This window comes from Piliocolobus tephrosceles, chromosome 11 (genome assembly GCF_002776525.5).
Source record: "Piliocolobus tephrosceles isolate RC106 chromosome 11, ASM277652v3, whole genome shotgun sequence".
NCBI classification, from domain to species: domain Eukaryota; kingdom Metazoa; phylum Chordata; class Mammalia; order Primates; family Cercopithecidae; genus Piliocolobus; species Piliocolobus tephrosceles.
The window spans coordinates 47,920,504-47,946,286 of NC_045444.1; the positions used below are offsets into that span (position 1 = coordinate 47,920,504).

At 37.6% G+C, this 25,783-nt stretch overlaps 1 protein-coding gene and 1 long non-coding RNA gene across 3 annotated transcripts in view; one reads left to right on the forward strand and one right to left on the reverse strand.

Annotated features, from left to right (window-relative positions):
• Positions 1-13,921, forward strand: part of LOC111546067 — a 59,605-nt gene extending 45,684 nt beyond the window's left edge. The window contains exons 2-4 of the long non-coding RNA XR_002732633.1: positions 2,926-3,057; positions 4,137-4,238; positions 10,653-13,921. This is a non-coding gene — a long non-coding RNA (uncharacterized LOC111546067). The remainder of the gene's footprint in view (positions 1-2,925; positions 3,058-4,136; positions 4,239-10,652) is intronic.
• The window catches only part of FAP (fibroblast activation protein alpha), a 71,805-nt gene continuing 57,885 nt past the window's right edge, over positions 11,864-25,783 (reverse strand). For both annotated transcript variants that reach the window (XM_023217333.2, XM_023217334.2), the window contains 6 exons: positions 24,523-24,577; positions 16,027-16,126; positions 14,903-14,967; positions 14,329-14,401; positions 13,993-14,066; positions 11,864-12,257 (listed from right to left, as the gene is read on the reverse strand). In XM_023217333.2, the coding sequence (XP_023073101.1) occupies positions 12,156-12,257; positions 13,993-14,066; positions 14,329-14,401; positions 14,903-14,967; positions 16,027-16,126; positions 24,523-24,577 (469 nt within the window). In that variant the 3' untranslated portion in view covers positions 11,864-12,155. The remainder of the gene's footprint in view (positions 12,258-13,992; positions 14,067-14,328; positions 14,402-14,902; positions 14,968-16,026; positions 16,127-24,522; positions 24,578-25,783) is intronic.

A 25,783-nucleotide genomic window follows, 5' to 3' on the forward strand; every position in this document is an offset into this window, starting at 1 on the left:
GCCCTCTAAGAATAGAAGTAACTACCATTTCCTGAATATGTACTAAAGGCAAAATTGAGTATATTATTGTCTAATACTCGAAATACATAATGAGTTTAATATTTTTGGCTTCATTTTACAAATAACAGGACAAGGGCTTCGAACAGGCAACCAAGTTGCTTAAAGTCATATCTGGGTCCGAATACAGGACCCCACTACTTTGTAACCTTTCTAGAGTAAGGCTTTGCAAAGTAGTCCTGGAAGGACATGCAAAATCTCCTCAAATCAGATTTGACTGCTGTCTAAACCTATTCAGAACTTCCAGATAGCTAAGATAGCAAGACAACTAAATGCTAAACAATTGGCGATTGAAATATTTTTGGGCTTAGTTTTTAAAAAATGTGTGATTCAATAGTTTTTAGTATGTTCAGAATGCTGTGTCACCGTTACCATTATCTAATTTCAGAACTTTTTCATCACTCATAAAAGAAACCCCATACTCATCAGCAGTCACTCCCGCGTGCCCTCTTTCCCAGCTCTTGACTACTGATCTACTTTTTCTGTATACACATTTGCCTGTTCTGTGTATTTTATGTAAATGGAATCACTCAACATATAATTTTTTTTGTCTGATGTCTTTTATTTAGCATAATATTCTCAAGGTTCATCCATGTTGTAGAAGGAATCAGTACTTCATTCCTTTTTATGATTGAAATGATTCCACTGTATGTATTTACCACATCTAGTTTACCCATCTATCAGTAATGGACATCTGGATGGTTTCCACTTTGGGGCTACTATGCATAATGCTGCTGTGAACATTCATGCACAAATTTTTGTCTGGGCTATGTTTTTAATTCTCTTGGGTAAATACCTAGGAGTAGAATCGCTGGCTTATATGCTAACTCTATGTTTAACTTTTTGAGGAACTGCCAACTGCTTTCCAAAGCGACAGTGGAGATTCTGTTTTTTAAGAATCAGATCCACGAATTTTGGATATGTCAAACGATGGACTTTTTCATCCTTTTCAACAGCTACAGATTTCAATGAGGACAATAAAGGAGCATAAGATCGAGAGGTCAGTGGTGGGGCAGGTCTTGGTAAGGAGGAGAGACTTTGCTTTTTGTTTCCTCTAGACTGAATTGGAGCGTCAATGAGAAGGAGGCAAGATGAGGCTGGATGTTGGAAAAAGTCTCCTTGGAAGAGCTGCTCTGTTGAGTGCTGTTAAGCAGAAAACTGAAAGATGAAAATGTAGGGGTCAGAAAAGGGATTTTCTTATATGACAGGTTTAAGCATTTTGAGTGCTCATGGGCTGTAAAATGTAGATCTGGAATAAGTGGCGGGGGTGGGGTAAATTCTGTGGTTTCCTCTGTGCTTTGTATAGAGACATAGTGGTGTGAGTGGCAACTGGGTAAAACAAGTGTAACTTAAATTTAATTTTTTTCTTTCATTGAGAATAAAAATATTCCTGTTATTGTCAACAACAATGGATCACAATAGATTCTTCTAATGCACCTAAGAGCCTAATTTCCTGGACTAGTCTATTCTCTTGTAACAGAAGCTTTAGTCTATGATCCAGGAATAATGCAATAATTATTATAGATTACTCATACTGAAAATTATTACAAATACAATTTTTAAAAGAAGTTTTTAAAAAATTATTGAGGTGACATTTACATAACAAAATAAATCCTTTTAAAGTGAACAATTAAGTAACATTTAGTACATTCATAATGTGTGCAACTGCCACTTCTATTAGATACCAAAACAATTCCGTAATTTCAAAATAAAAACCCATATTCAATAAGAAGTTTCTCCTTACATCTCTCTCCCCACATCCAGTGGCAGCCACCACATTGAATTCTGTCACTATGGGTTTACGTATTCTGAACATGTCGGATAAATTGAATCATACAATAGCTTTTTGTGTCAATGCATTAGAGATTCATCCATGTGGTAGTATATGTCAGTACTTCATTACATGCACGGTGCAATAATATTCTGCTGTATGTATATACCACAATTGGTTCATCCATTCACCCATTGATGGACATTTGGGCTATTTCCGCTCTTTGAATATGGTGAATAATACTGCTGTGAACATGTTTGTACATTCATTTGTTTGAGTACCTCTTTTCAATTCTTTTGAGTATATATATATATGTGTGTGTGTGTGTGTGTGTGTGTGTATATATATATATATATATGTAGGAGTGGAATTGCTGAGTTATATGGTAATTCTATGTTTAACTTTTTAAGGAGCTGCTAAAGTGTTTCCCACAGTGGCTGAAGCATTTTACATTCCCACCTGCGATGCGCAAGAGTTCCAGTTTCTCCACATTCTTGCCAATATTTATTTTTTGTTTTTTTCTGGAATAGTTATAGCCATTTTTGTTGACATAAATATACCTCACTGTGGTTTTGATTGGTATTATTCTCATGACCAAGGATGCTGAGCATCTTTTCATGTGCTTGTTGGACATTTGTATGTTTTGTTTGGAGAGATGTCTCCTCAAATCCTTTGCCCATTTTAAAATTTTGCTGTCTCTTTTCTTATTGTTGAATTGTATGTGTTTTTAATATATTCTGGATACTGAACCCCACAAATAAAGTTATATTTGTATATATGTAAATATGTAAGTATATATAGCTATGAGACATACATACAAATATATATAATGTATAAGTTCTTTATAAAAAATGAATAAAATTTTAATGATAAAAATTATACATTTTAATAATTACATTCATAGTTTCCATGACTTTACTTACTTTCTGGAAAATATGACACAAAGAGATTTGAATATTGAGTTGCTATTTATAAAGTTTATTATAAAATTGTAATACTTTGATAGTGATAGATTCCTAATTTTTGTTAAGAGAAAAACACATGCAGAAGGCTCTAAGTGTACATCAAGAAACTGATAGTAGGATTTCCTCTAGCAGGTTTCACTGAGCACGGCTTTTTCATCAAAGAAGATTATGTCAACAATATTTTATGGCTCCTGATACTGTAACTTGAAAAAGTAAATAGCGAAAGTACTCCGGATATGTTGGGAGTACTTTTGCAACCTGGAGGTACGTGTGTGACCCTTTGAAATCATAAATTGATAGCCACTAACTAAAAATGGCAGGGAGACATAAAAGGCTTTTTCTTTTCTTTTTTTTTTTTTGAGACGGAATCTCGCTCTGTGGCCCAGGCTGGAGTGTAATGGAGTGATCTCAGCTTACTACAACCTCCGCCTCTCAGGTTCAAGCGATTCTCCTGCCTCAGGCTCCCGAGTAGCTGGAATTACAGGCACGTGCCACCATGCCCAGCTAATTTTTGTTTTTTTAGTAGAGATGGGGTTTCACCGTGTTGTCCAGGCTGGTCTTGAACTCCTGACCTCAAGTGATCCACCTGCCTTGGCCTCCCAAAGTGCTGAGATTACAGGCATGAGCCACCGTGCCTGGCCATAAAAGACATTTTACCTGTAATCTTCTAAATTGTACCTTTTTGTTCTTCTAAAAACTTAATCTAGAGGAATAAAGCCTCAGGTTTATACACTCATTGTTCCTTATTTCTGGAGCCTCTGCTTTGGCGGCCTGGGTGCGGTTGGCATGACACACTCAATGCCAGTTTGGGGACCATCCCTGTGTGATATCTTGCAAGTGTCCCCCACTACCCTGACCCATCTATAGTTCCACAGTCATGGTGTGGAAGTTGGCAGGAGAGCAAGTGTGGGAAGACACAGTGCAGAGGTGACATTGGTGAGAAGACATCAAGAAGCAGCAGCAACGAGTGGAGGAGAGGCCATGGGAAGACTGGAAAGCCAACGCCATTTAGAGTTCAGTCATGAATTGGATTTGCATATTGATTGACTTGTTTGGACATGCACACCATTTTGCTGAGGCCAGAGACAAGATGTAGACCCTGTAGAAGTTATTAAGTTAAAGAGGGAGGTGCAAAACTTCAGTTTCAAAAGCAACCTTCAAATGTTTGTTTAGCAGTCATTTAATGGTGATTTCATTATGTGTACTTAAATTCTAATAATGGCTTATAAGGGCCTGCTATTAGAGTTGTGTTTGTTTATACTCCATTATATATTCATTATTTGAATAATGACATTAATAGGCAAAAAAGCTGTCTGAAAAGGCATTCCACATATTTCTTCTAGAATACCTAAGAAGAGACACTGCCACTGTGGTACAGAAACTGTATGTCAATTCAATTGGCATACAGGGAGTAATTGAATTGAGCTGGATCTATGGAATCTTAGGTGAGTACTATAACTTACACCTTATTTTCCTAGTCAGAAATACATATATTTTAATTTCTAATTTACAGAGTTTCAAAAATTAAATGGAAGAATATATACGGAGCACCCGGTATACAATTCACATCCAAAAGAAAGCAATCAAATTGTTCCTTAAAATAGAAATTGATACCCAAAGCCCAAATCTGGCACACAGATGAGTTTCCTTTACTCATAAATTGGTTGTCCAGGGTTCAAAATTGAGAGGGAATTTACATTTAAAACTCCAGTTTTCCAGTTTCTCTCGACAAAAATCACAATGTCTGGCCACATCATATTTCCAATGGCAGCAGTTTGAGTCAGTAGTTGCTATCCCTTTAGTGCAGTCACCAGCTCATTAGAGTTCCAGCCTTATTTTACCAGGAACTTCCTTGACTCCTTTCTTGGTTTGCTTCATTCATTCTGATCACCTGCCTGGACTCAGTAGTTCTTGAGATTTGGAACTCTACTCCAAGACTCCTGTTACATTTATCCAATACAAGATTTTCAGCTATCAACTTAACTCATATAAAATAAGTTTTATGAAATAAGATGTTGGATGGTGATGGTGATGGCAATCTCTTTGAAAATGTTATTGCCGGGCATGGTGGCTCACTCCCGTAATCCCAGCACTTTGGAGGCCGAGGCAGGTGGCTCATTTGAGGTCAGGAGATCAAGACCATCCTGGCCAACGTGGTGAAACCCTGTCTCTACTAAAAATACAAAAATTAGCTTGCCGTGGTGGTGGGTGCCTGCAATCCCAGCTATTTGGGAGGCTGAGGCAGGAGAATTGCTTGAACCTGGGAGGTGGAGGTTGAAGTGAGCCGAGATCGTGCCATTTCACTCAAGCCTGGGTGACGAGAGCAAAACTCTGTTTCAAAAATAAAATAAAATAAAATAAAATAAAATAAAATAAAATAAAATAAAATTTTATCATATGACCATCAAACAAGGTGCCATGGTGGGTCCCTGCCCTCACTTTTACTGCCTAAGTAGTTAGAGGCAACACTCCAACCTCAGTGTCTCTAAGGGATCTATGGTTGCCATCCAACCAAATATTTCCCACTCTAACCCCATAAACATGGCCTAAAAAGAGACCCATGAGACCTCCATATTGAGAGAAACCACCGTAATCCCAGCGGATGTTGAGATCCAGGAGAGAAAATAGTAAATGAAAACACAGGACTGACTCCTATTATTTAACTTACAGGCCTCCAATTGTGGAAGATGATTTAGGGATCAGGAATTGTTTTGCAGTATGCCCTAAAGGGACACAGAAGAATTCTTAGGGCTTGCAAAATGTGATTTGAAAGCCATGGATCTAGCCCAGTACCTGTGGTATACAGGGAGTAACTGAATCTCAGGAAGAGAAGGAGCTTGCCCGAATTACAAGAATTAGAACTCATTTCTCTTGAATCTGTTTGGCAACTTTGCAGGCGCACAGGACTACATTCAGTTGCATCAATGGGATACTAGGAAGTTCAGTTCACCCATGTTGAATGATCAACTAAAAAAATATGATCTAAAATGCACAACCTTTACAAGAGACATTTCACTGATTTATTTTTCATGACTCCAAGTTTACCATCTGAATTTAAAAGAACCAACTTTTCAAACCAACCAGACTTTCAGGGTTTGAACATATAATTTGATCACGAGACAGAAACAGAATAAGCATGGATATACTTGCTTTATAATGTAAAAGAGATCACTAGTACTTGAAACATACTTATTAAGTGAAATAAATTTTTAAAAACTAGTGCTGTTTTTAAAATAAAAGCTGCTAGAGTAATCAATCACATTCCAGATATTTATTTGTCATTTTCCAGCCTGAACATTTGTGCCAAACTTCCTCAGCCTGCAGTGTCCCGGTGGTGATTCATCTAGAGGCAGCAAGTATCTAAGTTAGGACAGTGAAGTAGGCTGTGTTTCCATTTCCTAATCCAAATTATTTTTGTTTCAAAGACTAACTTCTTTTAGATCTCTGGCTAAAATTCATGTCCTCCCTAACCTTATTCTCCTGACCGGGACACTTGCTGCTCAGGGATTTTTCTTTCTCTTTGCTTTGAGGACAATAGCAAGTTCCTATTATATACTAAGTTCCAGAAAGGGCATGATCTGTACCCACTGTCAGATTGTACGTGAGGATTCCAGTTTCATGGGCTCTCTCATCCACAGAATGTGAGGATACATTCAGCAAATATTGATTGAGGTCCTCCTACGTTATTCCAGGTACTGTCTAGGAGACAGAGAGGTGAAAAAAAACAAAAAACAAACAAGCTCTCTGCTCAGAGGGGGCTTGTACTTGAATGGAGAATCGGGAACAACCAGCATAAACATAAATCAAAGAATTTCTGATGCTTCTAAGTGCTGTCAAGGAAACAAGATTAAATAATGTGGTTGGAAGTCTCTGACTGTGGCAGAAGCAATATGAAATCCAATGATCAGGGAAATTCCCTCTGAGACAGTGACACCTGAGCTGAAAGCAAATGAGAAGGGGACAGCCAAGTGAAAAACTGAGAAAAGATGTTCCAGACCCTGGCACAGAAATAAGTTTGGCCCACACAAAATCCACAGAGGAGACCAGGGTGACTGGAGTTTTGTAGGTGATGAGAGAGCAGTGGGAGACAGGGCCAGAGAGGGGGGCCACTGTAGTGCTTTGCCGTCTTCAAAGGAAGGTGGGTAAATTTACTGCCCATGTCCTTCAACTACACATTACCCTGGCTGTTTGTCTTTCTCAAAGGTGTTTCAATCACTGCTATCAAATATTAGACTCCTTAGACAGGTGTTGAGTGAGATACAAGGATGAACAACTCATTTAAGATAAGTACCAAGGAAGATAAGCTTCCTTGGATATGCACGACTTCAATATTGGTTATTCCTAAAAGGCCACCTTGTTTTAGAAATAAAGACTCATTAAAAAAAATAAAATAAAGATTCATGTATAAATGATCAAGGACACTTATACTACATTCTCTGGTATGGGAAAGAAACTATTGGCTTCTGACTGAAGCTATTAATTTCTTGAGAATTAGTTCATTGAAAATAACCATTAAAAAGTAGTTCATTTTATGCATCTAACAAACACCTACAAAAGACCTACTATGTGTCAGACACTGCTCTACAAATGATAACTATTTTAAAACAACAATCAATTCCATGGGGTAAGAACTGTTATTATCTCCATTTTACATATAAGGAAACTGAAACAGAGAGAACTTACGAAAATTTATCAAAGTTGCATAGCTTATATATTACTGAACTGGGATTCAAACCAGATAGATTCACTTTAACCTCCATTCCCTTACCCACTACAGTGTTGTCCCTAAAATGCGCTGTAGTGAATATGTTCTGTTTACAAGAGTAACAAGTGAGCTATGTTGTGTTTCATTTGAAAGAAAGAAATTTATAACATTGCAAAGTATTGCTTTAATCTTCCGAAGGAAATTAGAGAGTAGCATTATTTCCTGTGGGTGTACAAAGCACTTGTATATATATTAAAGCATCTTCATTTTTTAATGACCATTTCTCAAATTTGGAAATTTTGTGTAGTACCAGTGGGGTATAAGGAAATTTCATCACATATCTAAAATGTTCTGTTGTGTTCATGGATATCTAAAAGGATGTTTCAATAAGAAGCCTAAGTCTCCAAATGGGTAGTAGTTTTTTAACATACAAATCACTTCTTCATATTTTACTGTTTCATTATGACACTTATTTCAAAATTTCACCTTCTGTAGCATTGACAAAAGTTCCTGGCCCTAAAAATTAATGGCTAGCAAAGATGTTCCTATCTTTGCTTGTCAACAAATAGTAAATATGAAAGAAGGAAGATGAGTTGTCAAGCCATTGTGGCATGACCTTACCTTGACTGTGCCTCTCTCTTGTTCACACAATACTGATCCTCTATAACCACAGAGCAAAGGGTGGAGACCTATACCGAGCATCTGTTAAAATGTATACTGTCAATACAATGTTTTAAGTAAGTAAAAAGTGGAGTATTAATTAGAAACCAATGGAATAAAATCAGACTGCTCTAGCTTGCCAAAGATGTTACCTGTGTGTCAAAAGAAGTGTTTATGACCAGCATGTTAGTATTGCATGCCAGTAATCTGAGCAGGTGGTCATTAGAGGCTTATGCTAGAAGCCAGATCGTTTTCCCCATGAATAGCTTGGTAAGGTCTAAGCACTTATTTCTTCCTGAATTAAAAATTATTCCACTTCAAATTGCCAAGGTACCTGTCCATAATGCCAGGGAAGTGCTTTAGCAGTTCCCCTTCACCGACTGAGAATGATTTACTGCGTTCAGAATTTTTCAATCTGTTTTATTGGATAAACTCAAAATATCTGCTTTATTGGATAAATTCAAAATCTCTGTTAGGTGCCTTCTTTCTTCTTTACAAACAGCATAATTGAAAGCATTGTTTTGGTAGAATCTTCTCAGAAGACCACATTATCACCATTTAAATTAGCCCCAATTCATTTTACATTTGCTTATTTTACTGTTAACTTTCCCAGAACTATTTTTTTTTACAATTAGAACATCTGAATTTTAATTACATTACCATCAAGAAGCTCATTAAAGTCACTTAATTGGCAACATTTCCAAAAAAACCTTAGCTGGGTTTAATATATTTTAAAGAGTTACTGTCAAAGTATAATTTCACCATTACAAACAGCTTGGCAACAACATTTGCATAAAGATCTGTCAGTTTCTGAAAAATGCTCAAATGTTGGGAAAATCAGATTCGTTAAGTCGCCTTTACTGAAACAGTCTAGAAATGGAGAAACTGTCATATGTATTCGTCTTTGTAACCCCTGAAGTACCCAGAATACTACTGTGCACAGCATAGGTATTCAATAAATGTTTTCTTAAGGAAATGAGTAATGCATCTTATAAATAAGGGTAGGTTTAAAAAAAAAAACAAACATTTAAAACTCCAATAAAAGTTCTCTCATTTGTGTTACATTTAACCAAATACTCAATTGCTTGCTGCTTTTTATCTTATTTACTGTAAGAAATATTAGATGCTCATCTAGAATTTTGAAACCTTTAAAAATAGCTCTCAGGCCAGCCTTATGGGACTAAAATTTGAAATAATGTTTAGAAATTAATTGTTTTATGACTTCTCTCTTGCACTAGATTTTTTTGGGGGGAGTTCTTACCTACAGTACCTAAAATAGGGGCTTGCAATTGCAGTCACTGAATGAATGAATGAACGAATGAATGAACGAATGAATGAATGAATGAAAATCTTGTTTGTCGAACATGAAGGATGATTATACTTTGCAGCTTTAATTAGGTTATTGGGATACCCCTTTTCCCATGTCTCATATCCAAGAATAAAATGTGGTAAATGATAATTATTATTATACTCCAGCTTCTTATAGATAGAAAAGGCAAGATATTTTTAAATCTTTCTTTTAGTTTGGCATTTTCTACTTAAAATCTCTCCCTTTTGTACTTCATGTACCTTTTATCTTTCTAGCCAAAATAAGAATCTAATAAAGCTGCATGAAAGGTGAACACTTAAAAAATTGCCATGCAAGTTGCTGCCTTGCTCTTACTACATCCTCAAAGTCTTGCACAGTGTTTGATATACAATCAGACTCAGTAAATATTTGTTGAATGAATGAATGAATACATAACTGAAAACATATTTAGAGTTTTGAGGAAGACAATTCCTCAAATTGTCTTCTACCTGAGGGGGTCAGGGAAGGCTTCATCAACAGTAACATAGAAAACCTGAATCTTCCATGAACACAAAGTCTTTCATTAATTCAACAATTGGTGACTTTCTGTGATATGCCACATTTCAAGATGAGGGCGGGGAAGATTTCTCCAGGGTAGCATTAGGAAGATTTTCTCTAAGGTAGCACTAGGGGGTTCAGCAGCACTTTCTGTGATGATGAAAATGTTCTACATTGACATTGTCCAATATGGTGCTGACTAACCATGTGGCTACTGAGCAGGGAAATGTGGCAAGTGGGACTGAAGAGATGAACTGTAGTTGTATCTAATTTTAATCTAACAGTCTATAGAAGCTGGTGTCAGAAGAAGGGTTTGGAAAACATGCATGGGGACAGATTGTCAAGGGCTCTCTCTGTCATGCTGATTTTGAATATTATTTTGTAGACAATGGAGAATCACCAAAGGGTTCTAAGTGGGAAAATGGCACTATTAATTTTGTCTCAGCAGTTCCCTCTGTGGCAGTGGGAGCAAAGGCCTGAGGCTGGAGACCACTCACTGCACATTGATATTAGAATCCAGTTTTGCAAAGGTCACAAAGGCAGAAAATAAGTTGGAGAAATAGGATTTTTGTTCTTTCTATTTGCAATGACCGTGTAGTATCCCTAGATAGAGTATTAGACAATGACTGGTTGTTTTTCTCTCCCTAGATGGGGAGAGTGAATGATGAGAAAACTATGAGAAAATCTCTTGGGCTTGCTTCAGAGGCTGCTCTGTGCAGAACAGAGAGAGAGGTGGTAGCTTACTCTGATCCTGAGGGCAACAGCCATTGCATGGAGGAAGAAAAGAGGGGCTGTGGCCAGTCCTGAATCCGGGAAGGTGTTGTCCAGAATTCCTGACCAACACAAAACGTCCCTTCCTGATGTGTGAGGTGGAGCTATGTGGCCTGAGTTGGGGGCAATGGTTTCAGAAAGCTGAAGTGGAAAGAATGCTAGATTGGGAAAAGTCAGAAAACTCTAATGAAGACTGTGTTTGTGCTCTTTGTGGTCTTCCTGCTGCAATGTTCCAGGCCAGGATTGATTCTTCTGGCTATAAGGCATGAGGGGATTCAACCTGCAACTGGAAAGAAAGTATCAAGCTAGGGATGGGGAGATCCAGTCCTGGGGATCACACAATGAGAAGTCCCGTAGACAGCAGTGTGGTGGATACTTCCAACATTCATTCAATAAATATCTTCTGGTGACCTGGTATGGATCTTTTAATTCTGAGGCAGTCACAGAGATGGCAGGTCACAGGTAGTTTCTAAATGTAGGTGGTAGTAACTGGCAATGCGTTGCTTTAGGACTGTAGGCATTACAGCTATCTTTTTCAATATGAACTTTATAATGTAGAACTAAAACCCCAGAAAAACCTCATAGATATAAAATTTTCCTCTCTAGCTATTGATGTCCATTTTATTTATTGATTTATTGATTTTTGTTTGGTTTCATTTGGTTATGGGTTAGCAATCTGAAAGCAGTTACCATTACTAATTCTAAAAATGGATTCAAAATAGGAACACTTCCAAATTAGAAGCATTTTTTAAAAGGAGCCTGAATTCAAAAGTCTGACTTTATCTTTATCAAATGCTTTTGGCAATGTTGAAGAAATCTTCTGGGAGAAATGAAATAAACATTTCTTGGAGGGACAGCATAGAGTGCAAACATCTCAAACGTGATTACTTGCATTTTCTGAACAATGCTTTTGCCTACTCTGAGCTGTTGGTTCCAGTGTTTGGAGTTCTCACGACAGAAATCAAAAACTGCTTCTAGATTCTTCTCCTCCACGACCACCCTAATGTTATTCATGCCCTTGCTTTGCACAAACACTTCTTTCTGTGATAGAACCTGGAACCTGAAATCAGTGAATACAGACAACACAATAGCCCTTGAACTTCTGACTTTATTATTTTTCTTTAAATGAACAGGTGATAAAACACTGTGTTCAAAGCAAAATGCATGACTCCCTTTTCTCTTCTTTCACAGAGTACCAGAAAATGTAAACAATATTTATCTTGAACTTCTTAGTCCTCATCATTTTTTTTACCAGCCTTTAGAACAACATTCATTTGTTTATACCAGCATTTTACAACATAAAAAATAAAACAAGCAAACCGTCTGAGGGATTTATATAAAGTTTTCAGATTCTGATACAGGCTTGCATCTGCATCGTTTTTAGTCCGACAAAGAAAAACACTGCTTTAGAAAGTGGGTCATGTGGGTGTATAAGTGGTTCGTGGACAGGCCGGATAAGCCGTGGTTCTGGTCAGAGTACCACTGAAACACAAAGAAAGAATCTTGTTTTATTCCTGCAGTCACAAAATGCATTTAGCTTGGACTCTTTTGTGTTCTCAGGGCCTGATAATCTTTCTATTATGGGGAAATTCTATCTAAGAACACTCAAATAAATAAAATAGCTTACATGCAAATATTTACAGCAGGAAGAGCTTTCGTTAACCTCCACTACTGTTTCACATGCTTTAAACATATTTTAGATCTCAGTGGCTGAGATCTCACATCATCCAGCATCCTGGAAGATCAGCATCAGGAATCAGAGTTACCAGAAGTGATGCATTGAGTCTGTTACTTTGCTTCTTTGGAGTTTGGTTTCTTCATTTGAAAAACAAAGGGGTTGGAGCTGACTTTTCCCTAAGATTCCTTGTAGCTTAAAAATTCCATGAGGCTTTCAACTTATGAATCTAATTCGTCTCTGTTGCAGAAAATCCACAATATAATGTATTCACATATAGCCATAAATACCCTTTATAGGAGTTAAAAATAGCATTTTAAAAAAGTGAAAGATAGTATTATAACTTTAAACTTCACTCTTGGAGAGATGCCACTAAGATTATTGCTTTCACTGAAAAAAGGTAGCAGCGGTCACGATGTAATAACATATATATTTACTAAGTTGAATTTACTTTGGGATCACAATAAAAAAGGTCAGAAAAAACTCACCTCACTCTTTGTATGTTTTTTAAAATTTGATATATAATAGTTGTATTATCTTTTGGGTGTACAGTGATATTTTGATAGCTGAATACAATGTGTAATGATCAAATCAAGATAACTGAAATACCCATCACCTCAAACAAATTTCCTTTATGTTGGGAAAATTATAATTCTTCTCTTCCAGCTATTTTGAATTATACAATCAATTGTCATTGACCATAATTTCCCTACTGTACTTTCAAATACTAGAACTTATTTTTTTTCTATCTAATTGTCTTTTGTACCCCTCATCCGCCTTCTCCTTATACCCCCTCCCCCATTTCCTTCCCAGCCAGTACATTTTTTTAAACAAATGTTGAAAAGATGGGGGTTTCCTTTTCGGGGTTCTTGTTCAACTCAAGCAACTGAGGGAGCATTTGTGAGAGGAAAAGGGAGCTACCAAGAATGCCCCCTCCCCCAACTTTGGCGCTCACCTTATTTTCTTTTCTGGTTCCATTTTTCATTCCTCATGAAACCTGGATTTTACATTTAGCTCATTCATTCATTCACTCAGTAAGAAGCTGAGCATCTGTGATAGGCCAGGTGTATGCCAGGGATGAGAATACATAGGTGAAAAGTTCTCTAACCCCAAATGGAGCCATATGATTTCAGGGAGCCTTGTAGGTTTATGATGACATTCTGCAGCTGCTTCTTCCTGAACAAACAGCATCTTCTAGCTGCTTAAGGATGCTCAGGTTTTGCAGGGACTCTAAACATATAGCTGCACTTATTCACATAGGATTTCAGAACTACTAGATGTTTGAACTAGAAGATCATTTAATCTTGTGAACTCCTTTATTTTACATGACTCAACTGGGAACACGAGAGGTGATCTGGTTTGCCTTGGGTCCTTCAGGAGTTAAAGAAAGATCCAAGATTCATTTGCTAATGTTCTGCCTACTCTATCCTGCAGTCTCTTTGTCAGATTTTACTTTAAAAGTTAAAAAAAATAAAAATATGAACCCCACCTTTTAGCTTGAGGGTCTAAGGCCATGAACATGAGTAAAACAAAATTATGTACCATTGCCTGGAAATCCACTTGTGCATTAACCAGAGCTTTAGCAATCTGTGCTGAGTTTTGAAAGTGCACATTATCTGCAACAAAGAGAGAGAGTTAAAGTGCGGCTAAATACCAGAAAGCATAGAGTGACAATGTACTGCCTGGAAATGAACACCAACAATTATCTAGTCATGCATTTGACATTGTCAGCAGTGAGGAATCACACTCAGATATGGAAATGTCCCTGACTCTTAGGTACTGACCCTGAGCATAGGCATAGGAGGATGCTTAATGTTTCTTAAACAAAGTGATGCTGGCTCAGTATTTTTATGTGTAAGAGTCTTGCTTAAACCTCACCATCTGCTGTTCCGTGGATGAGAAGATAGTCTACATTTCTGAAATATTCTGCTCTTGCCATCACAGTTGAATTCTGGAAAAGAGAAAAAAATTAACATTTTAGTTGCTGCAAGTTCTAATAGAAAACTAGCTAAATCATTGTGCAATGGACTTAGCACCAATACTGAAATTATGTATTGCTTTGCTTGATAAATATTTAAGAGTCAGAGCAACACATTTTCATCATCATTTGCATTACTTCCATCTGATTCTTAGTTTGAAAAACTGAAAGTTTATGTGTCATATGTTACATATGAGTGAGACCTTAGGCATAAATGATGCCCGCTCAAGCTGTGTAGGGGTTGGGGGTGGGGAGGAAGATTGAGAAAAGAGAGGTTAGGGAAGGGAGGATGGGAAAAGCAAGAACAGAATCCAAAAGGAGTAAAACCCTTTCTAATGATGTGTTTTGCAATTAACAAAAGATTATATTTGCTTGGGGACCCAGAATTAAAACTCTAAACTCTGAACTACTGCTTTTAAATTATTTAGCATATTAGAAATTAATTAATGACCTAAATAAAATGGAAACACTTACTTTATAGTGCTCAAGATTATCATCCTTTGTGGGAAGACCCATGAATCTTTCTGTGTAGACAGACGCTATAAAATATATAAGAATATACATTATTGGCATGTGATGCATGTCATTTCATTAACCAACAAGACCTTCTAGTTTAATAACTGTTTCTCAATTTTCCCATCTTGAGCTCTTGAGGTAAATTCTTGCTTTGCTTTGCTGTAACGGTTGGTCTCAAAGAATATGTGTAATCTCTGCAATTTGCCTCAACAGAGCTAGAGAAGTACGAAGGAAGAGATTATGGAAACAGGAGCATCTAAATATTTTCCTTCTATGACTAGTCTTGATATTTTTCACTTCTACCCTCCTAGGGAAGAATGTTGAAGTAGGAATAACCTGTAGAATGGTCTCAATATATTTTAAAGAAAATCACAAAACAAACTATCTTTAGGACTTTTACTGGTGTCTTATTTCATCTGGAATGAAAATATGTTCCCCAAATCCATTCCCCCTACACACATACATAGATGCACACACTGTTTTCCTTAATCAAGATCCCCTACAACTCACAATTGTTTTATATCTACCCCAATACAGAGGAGAGAATCTGATGAAGCTAATTTTTGTATAATTATTAGAGTTCCTTCCAAATAATCATCCTGCTTTGATGTAATGATAAAAAATAGGCACACACAGGAGTATTTCTCCAACAAACTTTTGTTTCTTTGATTTCTGGGGCAATGGAGCTGGCAATTGCGAACTGTGGCATGGAGGTGAATTGCTTGGCCTCTGGCCTGACCGTGCAGAAGATGTGCTTAAAAGTCAATTATGCTGTAGCTGTGTGCCTGCAAAAACAGAGTTAGCTCTGATTTTAAAGATTTGGTTCGGCAGGGGCTGAAGGTTTCTGGGAGAAAATAAAATATAGTGGATTATGGAAGAAGAGCCTTTCCTCACTCTTGAGGTTTCTTCGATTGTTACAATACATTTATATAAATGATATAAACAACTTTGTTTATAAATTATATTTTCCCCAGTGATGCTGGGGTGAATTTTACTGCATAATCCATTTTTCTAGCAACATCAAATATACAGTAATTATGTGTTAAATGCTTTCACGGTAATATTCATGAATGTTTCCATACCGTAATATTCCCAGCTGGAGACTGGAGCCACTGCTATCCCACATTTGAAAAGACCAGTTCCAGATGCAAGGGCCAGTGATGAAACGTATCCTCCATAGGACTGTAGAGACATTGTTATGAGTCAGACTCAGATTTACTTTCATAAGCTTTCCTCCATGTGTTTATAGCAACTCTACTCACAATCCGGACCGAAGGGAGCTGGAGAATGTGGCTAAGGGTGGATTACATGTCTATCTTGCATCCTCAGCAGCAAGCTCCAGATAAATGACCAGACATAATGATCGTTTCATCCCTAATGCATTGAAAATACTTGGTGTGCTGATCAGAACAGACCCTCTTAAAACATGGCAGGAGCAGTTTAAGAGATAGAATTTCAATTTTCTTTTGCAAAAAACTTCTCCTTTTTTTCTCTATATCTTTCCAACTAGGACTGTGCTGGAACAAAAACAGGATTTTACTTGAAAGAGATGACTTGAAAGAGATGCACAGAAAAGAAAATTACCAAAATTTAAATGTAAGATACGTCCTTGCAGTTTGCAAAAGTCCTGTGAGGCAGAACATGTATCTGTGTATTTACTTATTTATTTTCACAACAGAATACCAAAGGAAGGCCATAAGAACTTTTTGGATAATTTAAGACATGGCCATAGTTTGTGTATGACGTAGTGGTAACATGTTCTGTTTTAAGGATTTCTGACACAGCAGCTCAAAGGAGGAAAAGTCATCGGTGTCTTTAAAAACCTTATACTTCTTCCTGCAAATTTAAGGAAAAGGAAATAAATACAAAACAGGATGCAATTTGCAAAGTCAGGAGTAGGTTTAGCTCTCATAGATTTCCTTCTCCAAGGAATCAAAAGGTGATTCAGAAATGGGATCCTATTAAGAGAAAGAGATCTCTGACCATGTCATTTGGAAATTTGAACTTTTTCTTAAATATGAAGAAATGAACAGGGCATCCAAATAAGGTTGCATTGCCTCGTGAGAAACAAATTTGGTCTGTACAAACATGCTGTGAGAGAGGTGCTTCTCCTGGGAATGTGGACTAAGCAGTTGTCTGGGACATGGACCAAAAAAAATGTGTGCACTAGATGAGGAAGTGATTCTCTGTGTTTATTCTTGCCCTGATGCAAGAACGTCCCTAAAAATCATAAGGGGACAGCGTGACTCTCCAGCTAAAGCCATACCGCGTTTTTAGGACCTTAGAACCACAGATTTCTGGGAATCACTTCCCTCAGATCAGGACAGATCATATCATCTTTACCAGAGAAAGTCATTCTTTAGAGAGGGAGAATGAGTGAGAGTGTATGTGTGTGAGAGAGAGAAAGAGAGATGTAGACAGACATGGTGCTGTAATAGGTCAGTGGCAGGGGTCTATTTTTGATTCACGAATTGAATGGAATGGGAGAATCAGCTAAACAATCTTGCTGAATCTAACAGTTAAATGAAGAATTCTCAAACTAATTTACAGTTTTATGTTTTTAGCTCTGGGGAATTTTATTGAAGACCTTTAGCTACAAAACACAGAATAAAAGAGGGAGCTCCAATTGTACCATGGCCTCTTTTTATTATACTTGGAGGAGAATTGAACCATGTTTTAAAAGGGAAAAAGTATATTTTAAAAACAGAAGATACATTTGGGTTTGAAAATCCTTATTGCAAGTGAAAATTCTCTGTCTGGTTTAAACTTTCACTTATAATTTAAAAAATGACTTGTTTTGATTAGCAGGTTTGCAGCAACTCCTGCTGAAATGGGAGGGCTTTCCTTCCTTCTTAATTTCAAGTTCAAATGAGAGCAAAGTAAGCCAGAGACCTTTAGAAAAAAAGTATTATCATTTATGGTTTCATTGGCAAAGTGTGTTTACTGCAAATAAAAATACTGGTTCCTGCTTCTCCTTTCCTATGCCCCAGAGCAGGAAATAAAGTGAGACCTGAGATTAAAATAAAAGCCTTTGCATATCCTGAAAAGGTTTTTGAATATTTCTGTTGAAAATCTTAGGAATTATTAATCTGTATCTATTCAGTGATTGGGTGAGAGTGTTGTATTTAAACAAAACTTTCCTGTTTTCAGAATGAATACAAATTTTCTCTGGGAATTTGTAAGAGCAAAAGCGACTGTATTAGCAGCACAACAAAAGAAGGTGTACTTTAAATTCTTGGGCAGCTTGGAAAAGCTATTCCTATTGTAGAAGGGAAGAGGGGGAAAAAAGAAAACCCGAGTTGACTTTTTCCTGCCCCCCCTCCATGAGTGGGGCTCCCAGGCAGAGTGGGTGGCTGTTGCAAGAAAAGAACCCACAGAGCAGATTGGCCATGAGAATTCTGGAATTTTGTCCTTTGCACTTAGACGCCTTGCCATTTTGTTTAAATGAAGGATATCTTTAAAAACATTCTTAGAAGGGCACAGGATTTTGAAGGAGGGTTTACGAAATACTCTTATTTGAGGCATAATGCACACTGGAACATTTTACCTATAGGCAATAATAATAACTTGCTAACATTTATGTGGTCAGGGTTATTGCAATGGCCTTTATGGTCTCACACAATCTGTCTCCCTTCTCCCACCTCATTTCTGCCCTTCCTTTCTCTTCCCCTTGCTCCCTGGCTCTCTTGATGTTCTTTGAACTCTCCAAGCATGATCTGGCCTCAGGACGTTTGCAAATGCTGTGACCTTCTGCCTGGAATGTTCTTTCCACAGACACTGGCATGCCTCACTTCCTCTCCTCTTCAAAGTCAAATGTCACCTCAAATGAGCCTTCTTTGCCGTTTCGATTTAAAATTGTACCAACTTGCACCATTCCTCTTTCTTGTTTTGTCTTTTTCCACAGCACTTAATGTCATTAAACGCTCTCTATATTTTACATATTTATCTTGTTTATTGTCTTACTCCCCAACCATTCCCAACTCCTTAAGGGTAGATATTTTCGTCCGTCTTGTCAATGAATGTATGCTTGGCACTGAAAATATAGGAATGTAATAAATATTTGTTGAGTATATGACTTTGCTATTATTATGTCTAATCCTCACAGTGTCTTGGTGAGGAAATTACTGCTGCATTTCACAATGAGGAAACTGAGGCTCAGAGTAAACTTATAGTGGCTATGGAGTCAGTAAGCAGCAGAGCTGGGACTCAAACCCAGGACACTTGACTCACCAACCCATGCCCCTTCCTCTGTATCCCTATACTTTGGGCAACCTCTTTTGGGGAAACTGTAAGTTCAGAGTCTAATATAGTCTCATTAGAGGTGCATTTGTCCTACTTTTACATCGTTGATCACACATAGCAATTCAAATTACTTATAATTAGTCACTGGGAGAGAAAGGAACTAAGATTAAATCATGAACTAATGCTTATTCAACACCACCTGGCTAGGCCTATATTAACAAAGCGAAGCCCAGAAATGAGGCTGTTATTCTAATAATTTAGGCAAAACCCTCGCTGCTCTTCAATTGTCAGAATAATCGTGCTGAGTTTTCACTGCATATCAGGGTTTTGCAACTCTGACACTATTGACAGTTTGGGATGGATAATTCTTTGTTATAGGGGGCTGTCCTATGTATCGTGGGATGTTTAACAGCATCCCTGGCCTCTACCCACTAGATGCCAGTAGCACTCCCCCAGCGTGACAATTAAAAATGCCTCCAGACGTTGTCAAATGTCCCAAGGAGCAAAATCGTCCTGGTTAACAACCACTGTCATAAACTGATACTTCTTAGGCACTGTGGTGGGCACATAGTGAATATTTATCAAGGAGCTAAAACCAGGGCTAGTGGGCTTTGTTTTATGTGAGCCAGAAAATGAAAGGGGAAGATAAAAAGGTTTCTTCCCTATTTCTTGAACTTGATAATGGAGAGTAATGTGGGATTTGGAGCTTATTGACCAATTGACTCCAAAAAATATAGTTGGGTATGATGTATTTCCCAAACCACTATACTGTCTAAGACTTCATGGAAACACATATATTCTTCCCTAATACAAAACACAATAAGAGCTAAGTAACCCTTACGGTAGTTTTCAATGTCTTTCTCTTTTCCATCTCCAATTTGCCATAGGTCCCTGCTTATTATATTGTATAAGAGCACACAGAGATATGACCTCTTCCAACTGCTACTTCACTGACTAATTTAGGCCTTTAATACCTGTCCCTGGTATTACTACTCTTCTAGCCCCTTGGCCCATCCTCTTCCCATATCTCAGATTACCCTCCACTTTGCAGCCAAGATTATCTTTCTAAGACACCAATACCTCGCCCTATTGACTTCAAGAGCACTTAAAAAATTGATGTCCATAGAAAACATTGTCAATATGTGTTCTGGGATGGTGGAGGAAAAAGGAATTATGGAATCAAATACTTTTTAGTAATACTGTGTTAAACAAAACTTGACAGTATTTTTTACTAGTTTTTCTAGAGCCTATATACACTGTTACATAGAATTCGTGATTTGCCAAAGTATTAGACTATAGAACATTTTCCTGAAAAATCTCCTGGTACTAGTGAGACACATTCGAGGGGAGACATTGATTTATAGGATTAAAGTCAGTTTAAACAACATCATAGATGCTTGATGTGGCCAGGCATTGTGCTAAACAAGCACAATTCTAACTCTGTGCTCAGAAACAAAGCAAAAATGAGACACAGTCCATTCCTTTGATGAACTTACATTCTTATGGGAGAAACGAACAGACAGACAAGATACAACATGGTAATTCCTGTAAGAGAAATACAAAGAGCTTCTGGAACACAACGAAAATAATATCTGAGTTGAATCTTAAAGAGCAAGTGTGAGTTATCCATTTGGGAGTGAGGAAAAGGTGGGGAATGGAAGACAAGAATGGACACTACAGATGCGAGAAACAGCATGTACAAAACGTGGGAAACAAAGAAGCACGGATATAATTTTTCTTTTTTTTTTTGAAATGGAGTCGTGCTCTGTTGCCCAGGCTGGAGTGCAATGGTACGATCTCGGCTCACTGCAATCTCTACCTCCTGGGTTCAAGTTATTCTCCTGCCTCAGCCTCCTGAGTAGCTGGGACTACAGGCGCATGCTACCACAACTGATTAATTTTTGTATTTTTAGTAGAGACGGGGTTTCACCATGTTAGTCAGGCTGGTCTCGAACTCCTGATCTCATGATCTGCCTGCGTCGGTCTCACAAAGTACTGGGATTACAGGCATGAGCCACCGCTCCCGGCCATAATTTAAATTACTTAAGGTACAGGTAAAAGCAGCAAGAGATGAGATTGGAAAACTAAGCTGGAGTCAGATTGCCAAAGGCCTTGCATGCCATGAAAGGTATCTGGGCTTTGTGTTGCAGGCAATGCAGAGTCCTATAAAATACATAAGCAAAAAAGCCACACAGTAAAAATTATTTTGGAATGATAACTTCATTAACCACATTGGAGCTTGTGAGGCCAAAGCAGGAGGATAGGTAAGAAGCAATTAGAATAGTTAAATTGAAGCATGCAACCTGTGCTCCACGGACCCAAACATCAGCATTATCTGGGGTCTTGTTGGAAATGCAGACTCTCGGACCCCACCCCAGAAGCACAGACTCAGAATCTCTGGTGTCTTAACAAGCTCTCCAGGTGATGTTTGTGCAAGCTAACGTTTGAGAATTTCTGGCTTAAATTACAAATGAAGAAACTCAAACTAACGCAGTGTCAGCAGGGATGATGAGAACAGACTTTGATGTTTAAAGGTAGAGTTGACAGAACTTACTAATCAATGGAATGTTGAAGTCAGGAACAGGGGGAGGTTGAAAACAGCTCTCAGGTTTCTAATTTGGGCAAATAAGTGTGTGGAGAAGCCTTAATGAAGATTAAGACTTGTTTTAAAATAGGCCTTAACAAGTTTATCTTAGGCATAAGTTGAGGCCCATGTGAGACATGTGGGAGAGATAATCAGCAGGCATTTGAAACATGGAGCACAGAAGAGAGGTGTGTGCTGGTGCCAGGGACCTGGAAGTCATCATCATCTTTGACACCACAAGCGTTTGCAGAAGGAAAGGAAGACTAATGACGGTCAAGGTGAGATCCAGACCCAGAAAAACACCAATATTTAAATAATAAATGGAGGCTGGTGCCGTAGCTCATGCCTGTAATCAAAGCATTTTGGGAGGCCAAGGTGGGTGAATTGCTTGAGCCTAGGGGTTTAAGACCAGCCTGGGCAACATGACAAAACCTTGTCTCAAAAACGATAAAAGGAGGAGTATTAGCCTGTAATCCCAGCTACTCGGGAGGCTGAGGCAGGAGAATCGCTTGAACCTGAGAGGTAGAGGTTGCAGTGAGCTATTACACCATTGCACTCCAGCCTGGGCAACAGAGAGCAATTCCGTCTCAAAAACGAAAAAAGGGAAAAAAAAAAAAAAAAAGGTATAACAATCATAGAGGCACAGAAGACTGAAGAGAAAGGTGTCACAGGCATGCACAAAGCCCCCTCTCCTTTAGGTGGCCTAAGAGACTGTCTATTGTCTGTATACTTACTTATTCAGACTCATTTCCTATAATTTCCTCAAGATACTTTAGACTTTCGAAGTTTCAGGCATCCCTGGCCAGCTCAGTCTCCCCATGTGCACCATGCTCTTTAACTCAGGTCCTGGGCAATGTGGTTTTCACTGCCTGGAATGCTCCGTTCCTCAGCTATCTTCACCAATCTCAAATGCTAACTTATTTTGGAATCCTCCCTTAGCTCCCACAGCCATAATTATCCACTCTTGTCCCCCTGTACTCCACAGCAAGTTGCATCTCTCTTAACACTTGGAACATTGCTGAGCCATTGCTTATTTTGTTGTCTGTTTCCCCCACAAGAGGGCCAGGACTATGACTTACTCATCTTTTCATCCCTTAAGGAACCTAGTACGAGACCTTGTAAAAAATGTACTATGTAGATGAAAGAATGAACAAGTCAGTGATTAGACAGATGGATTAATAAACATGTCTTAAACCTGAAGAGCTGATTTTAAAACCCAGTATAGTATTAATGTCTTTATCCACATACTAGTTCCTTCTGCTCAGATGTTATATCACGTGGCAGCCCATTTCTTACTTTCTTTGCTTAAACTTGCTCTCAGAGTCGACCTCACAGTCATCACCATGTTGGAAAGTAAGCAATTGAGGGGTGGGGGTTTTAATGTACTATTTCAGTGGCATTTGCCCAACTAGATGCAGTGAGAATCTATTATTGAAGAATTTCAGGCTGATAGGGATATATTTTTGGGTGATGAGTGGGTTTTTAGAAAATCATCCCACGTAGATGGTTTTCTACCAAACTAATACCTAGAATGTTCTATAAATAAAATAAAAAGTTCTACTTTATGGTTATTTCAAAGCCTGCAGCAAAAGCAAAGTCCAACTCTAAGAGAAATGTTAATGATTATATGTACATGTCCAATTTAAAATTAGAATCTTTCAAGGATTTGCTTTAGGAAACTTTATAAAAATGGATGATAGGGAATGTATTATCTGGAATATTTCACTATAGAAATATTTCATTTATTTCTACTCATTTGAATTTCATTCTGTTTAGATATTTAACATTTGATAGTTTTAAGAAGGACCAAATGGCTTGAAGTAACAACTTTCTTCAAATTCCTAACAGCTCTTCATCTGGTCACTGAGCTGAGTGGAGCTGAATCCTGCAGATTCCCTTCAATATTGGGTTTCATTCCCTTCTTCTTGTGCAGGCCGCTCTCAGAGAAAACAGCCAAGGAAAACAACCCAGGCACAAATGGCTGCAAATTGACTTGCAAATGTACAAATTCAGACCAAAAAGTGAAACAGGAAATCTTCTTTGAAGGGTAATTATCATAATTTATAATGGGCAAATTTAAACTCTTTCCAATATTTCTCTAAACTTTCCAGTGACTTCATTGCCCATAAATGATAAGTTTTGCCACTTCCTTGAAATGTGTATTTTCAAAATATGCACAGCTCCTCAAATGTGAGAAGTTATCTTCATGACCTATAATTAAGAAACTAAATAGTACTTTTCTCCAGTTAGTACAAATGAGCATTCGGTCTAGTAAAATAATTTGATTGCCAAATAAAAAGAAACAAAATTAAACAGCTAAGATATGACTGCTAGGCTAGGTACTAAGGAATTTATATTCTGAAAGTCCCTGTGATTTAAAATTGTAGCTCCGATTTTTATAAAATAGAAATATAAAATAAAAGATATATATTTAACTTTAAAATAACGAAGGAAATTCACCCTCTGATGGATATGGTTCGGTTCAGTATGCTATAATCTAGTAACAAAGACTTAAGTAAAAATATGTCAATTATGAGTTAACTTACTGTACAGGGAAGAAAAGATTGAAAAAAGGGAACAAACACTTAAAACCACCATTTTGAAGCCCAGATTATCCAAACTGACTGTTTCCATTGACAGATTAAATTATGTTGCAACATTAACATTTCATGAGAAACCTTCTAAACGAACACTTTAGAAAATGATGATTGCTGAACTGAATAACAGGCATAAAAAATATAAAACAACTCACCCAGCCCCATATGGCTATTCTTTTTTCATCAATGAAACCCATTTCTATGAATTTTCTAAAGTACAAGAAACAAATTTTTAGAATGTTAAGTGTGTACACATGACATTTACTTCATTACACAAGCATATTTAATCCAAAGATTTAATAGAAACGCTACATTTTCTTTGTTTAAACACATGCATAATAAGGCTGCATTTACAAATAATTAAAATAATATTATCATGTTTTCTGCAAAGAGATAAAAGGATTATCTTACACTCTATTGTACAGTTATTGAGTGGTAATCTCAGAGCGATAAGGCCTTGTATTCTAATTGTGGGGGCATACCTGAGACTCAGAGAAGCCAAGATATGGGGTCATAGTGACACAAGAAGTAGCAGTACCATTGAGCAGTACCAAATTTCCAAATCCCCAGCCATTGGAAAGAAAGATTTTGTTCTTGCTGCTTTAAATTATATTAATTTCTTATCATGTTGTTCGTTGAGCTGTTACTGATAATCACCACTTCATTTTGAGTGACATTTGAGAGAAATACACAACCCTCTTCCATTTCATATTTAGGCATCCTCATTCATCATGCATGGGGTTATTACATGTGTCTTTCAGAATATGGAAATAATTCCTTTTTAGCTCCATCACAGAAAAACATTCATTTGAAAAGTATTTTGTTAATAACTCTTTCCTTGGGAGCAAGGGGCTACACTGAAGGACAACCTTTAAAAAGTCATGGGAAACCCTCAAAATTGAGGGTTTCAAGCTAATTTCTAACATGTTCCCCTGAGAGCTAGTGTTCTAGAGCAATTGTGATTTATCTGCGGATTGATTTCATAAAAACTCAAGAAAATCTCAGAGAAACAGAAGCCGGAGTGGAATGTAGCAAACTGGTTCAGCCATTGCAGTAAACACTGTATGCAACAGTAACAGGAAGGAGGGGAGAAGACCAAAGGGAGACAAACAGTCCCAGAAAAATACTATGTTCTTCCTTTCAATTACTGTTAATGACCTTCCTCATCAGTTCTTCTCTGGAAGTAGAACTGAGTGATTTTCATTACTTGAATAATGTAGTTTCTTAAAGGGATTTCACAGCAACCATTTCGCTCTTGCATTGATTCAACATGCACGTTTCCGATGCACAGAGGAGTTGGGCAAATGCCCGGGACAAACAGATGGGAAGAGGCCCCGTTAGTCACAGCTTACCCGACACTGATTCTGAAGGACACTGAGGAGTCTACAGAGAAGAAATGCAGTAGCAAACGGAAAG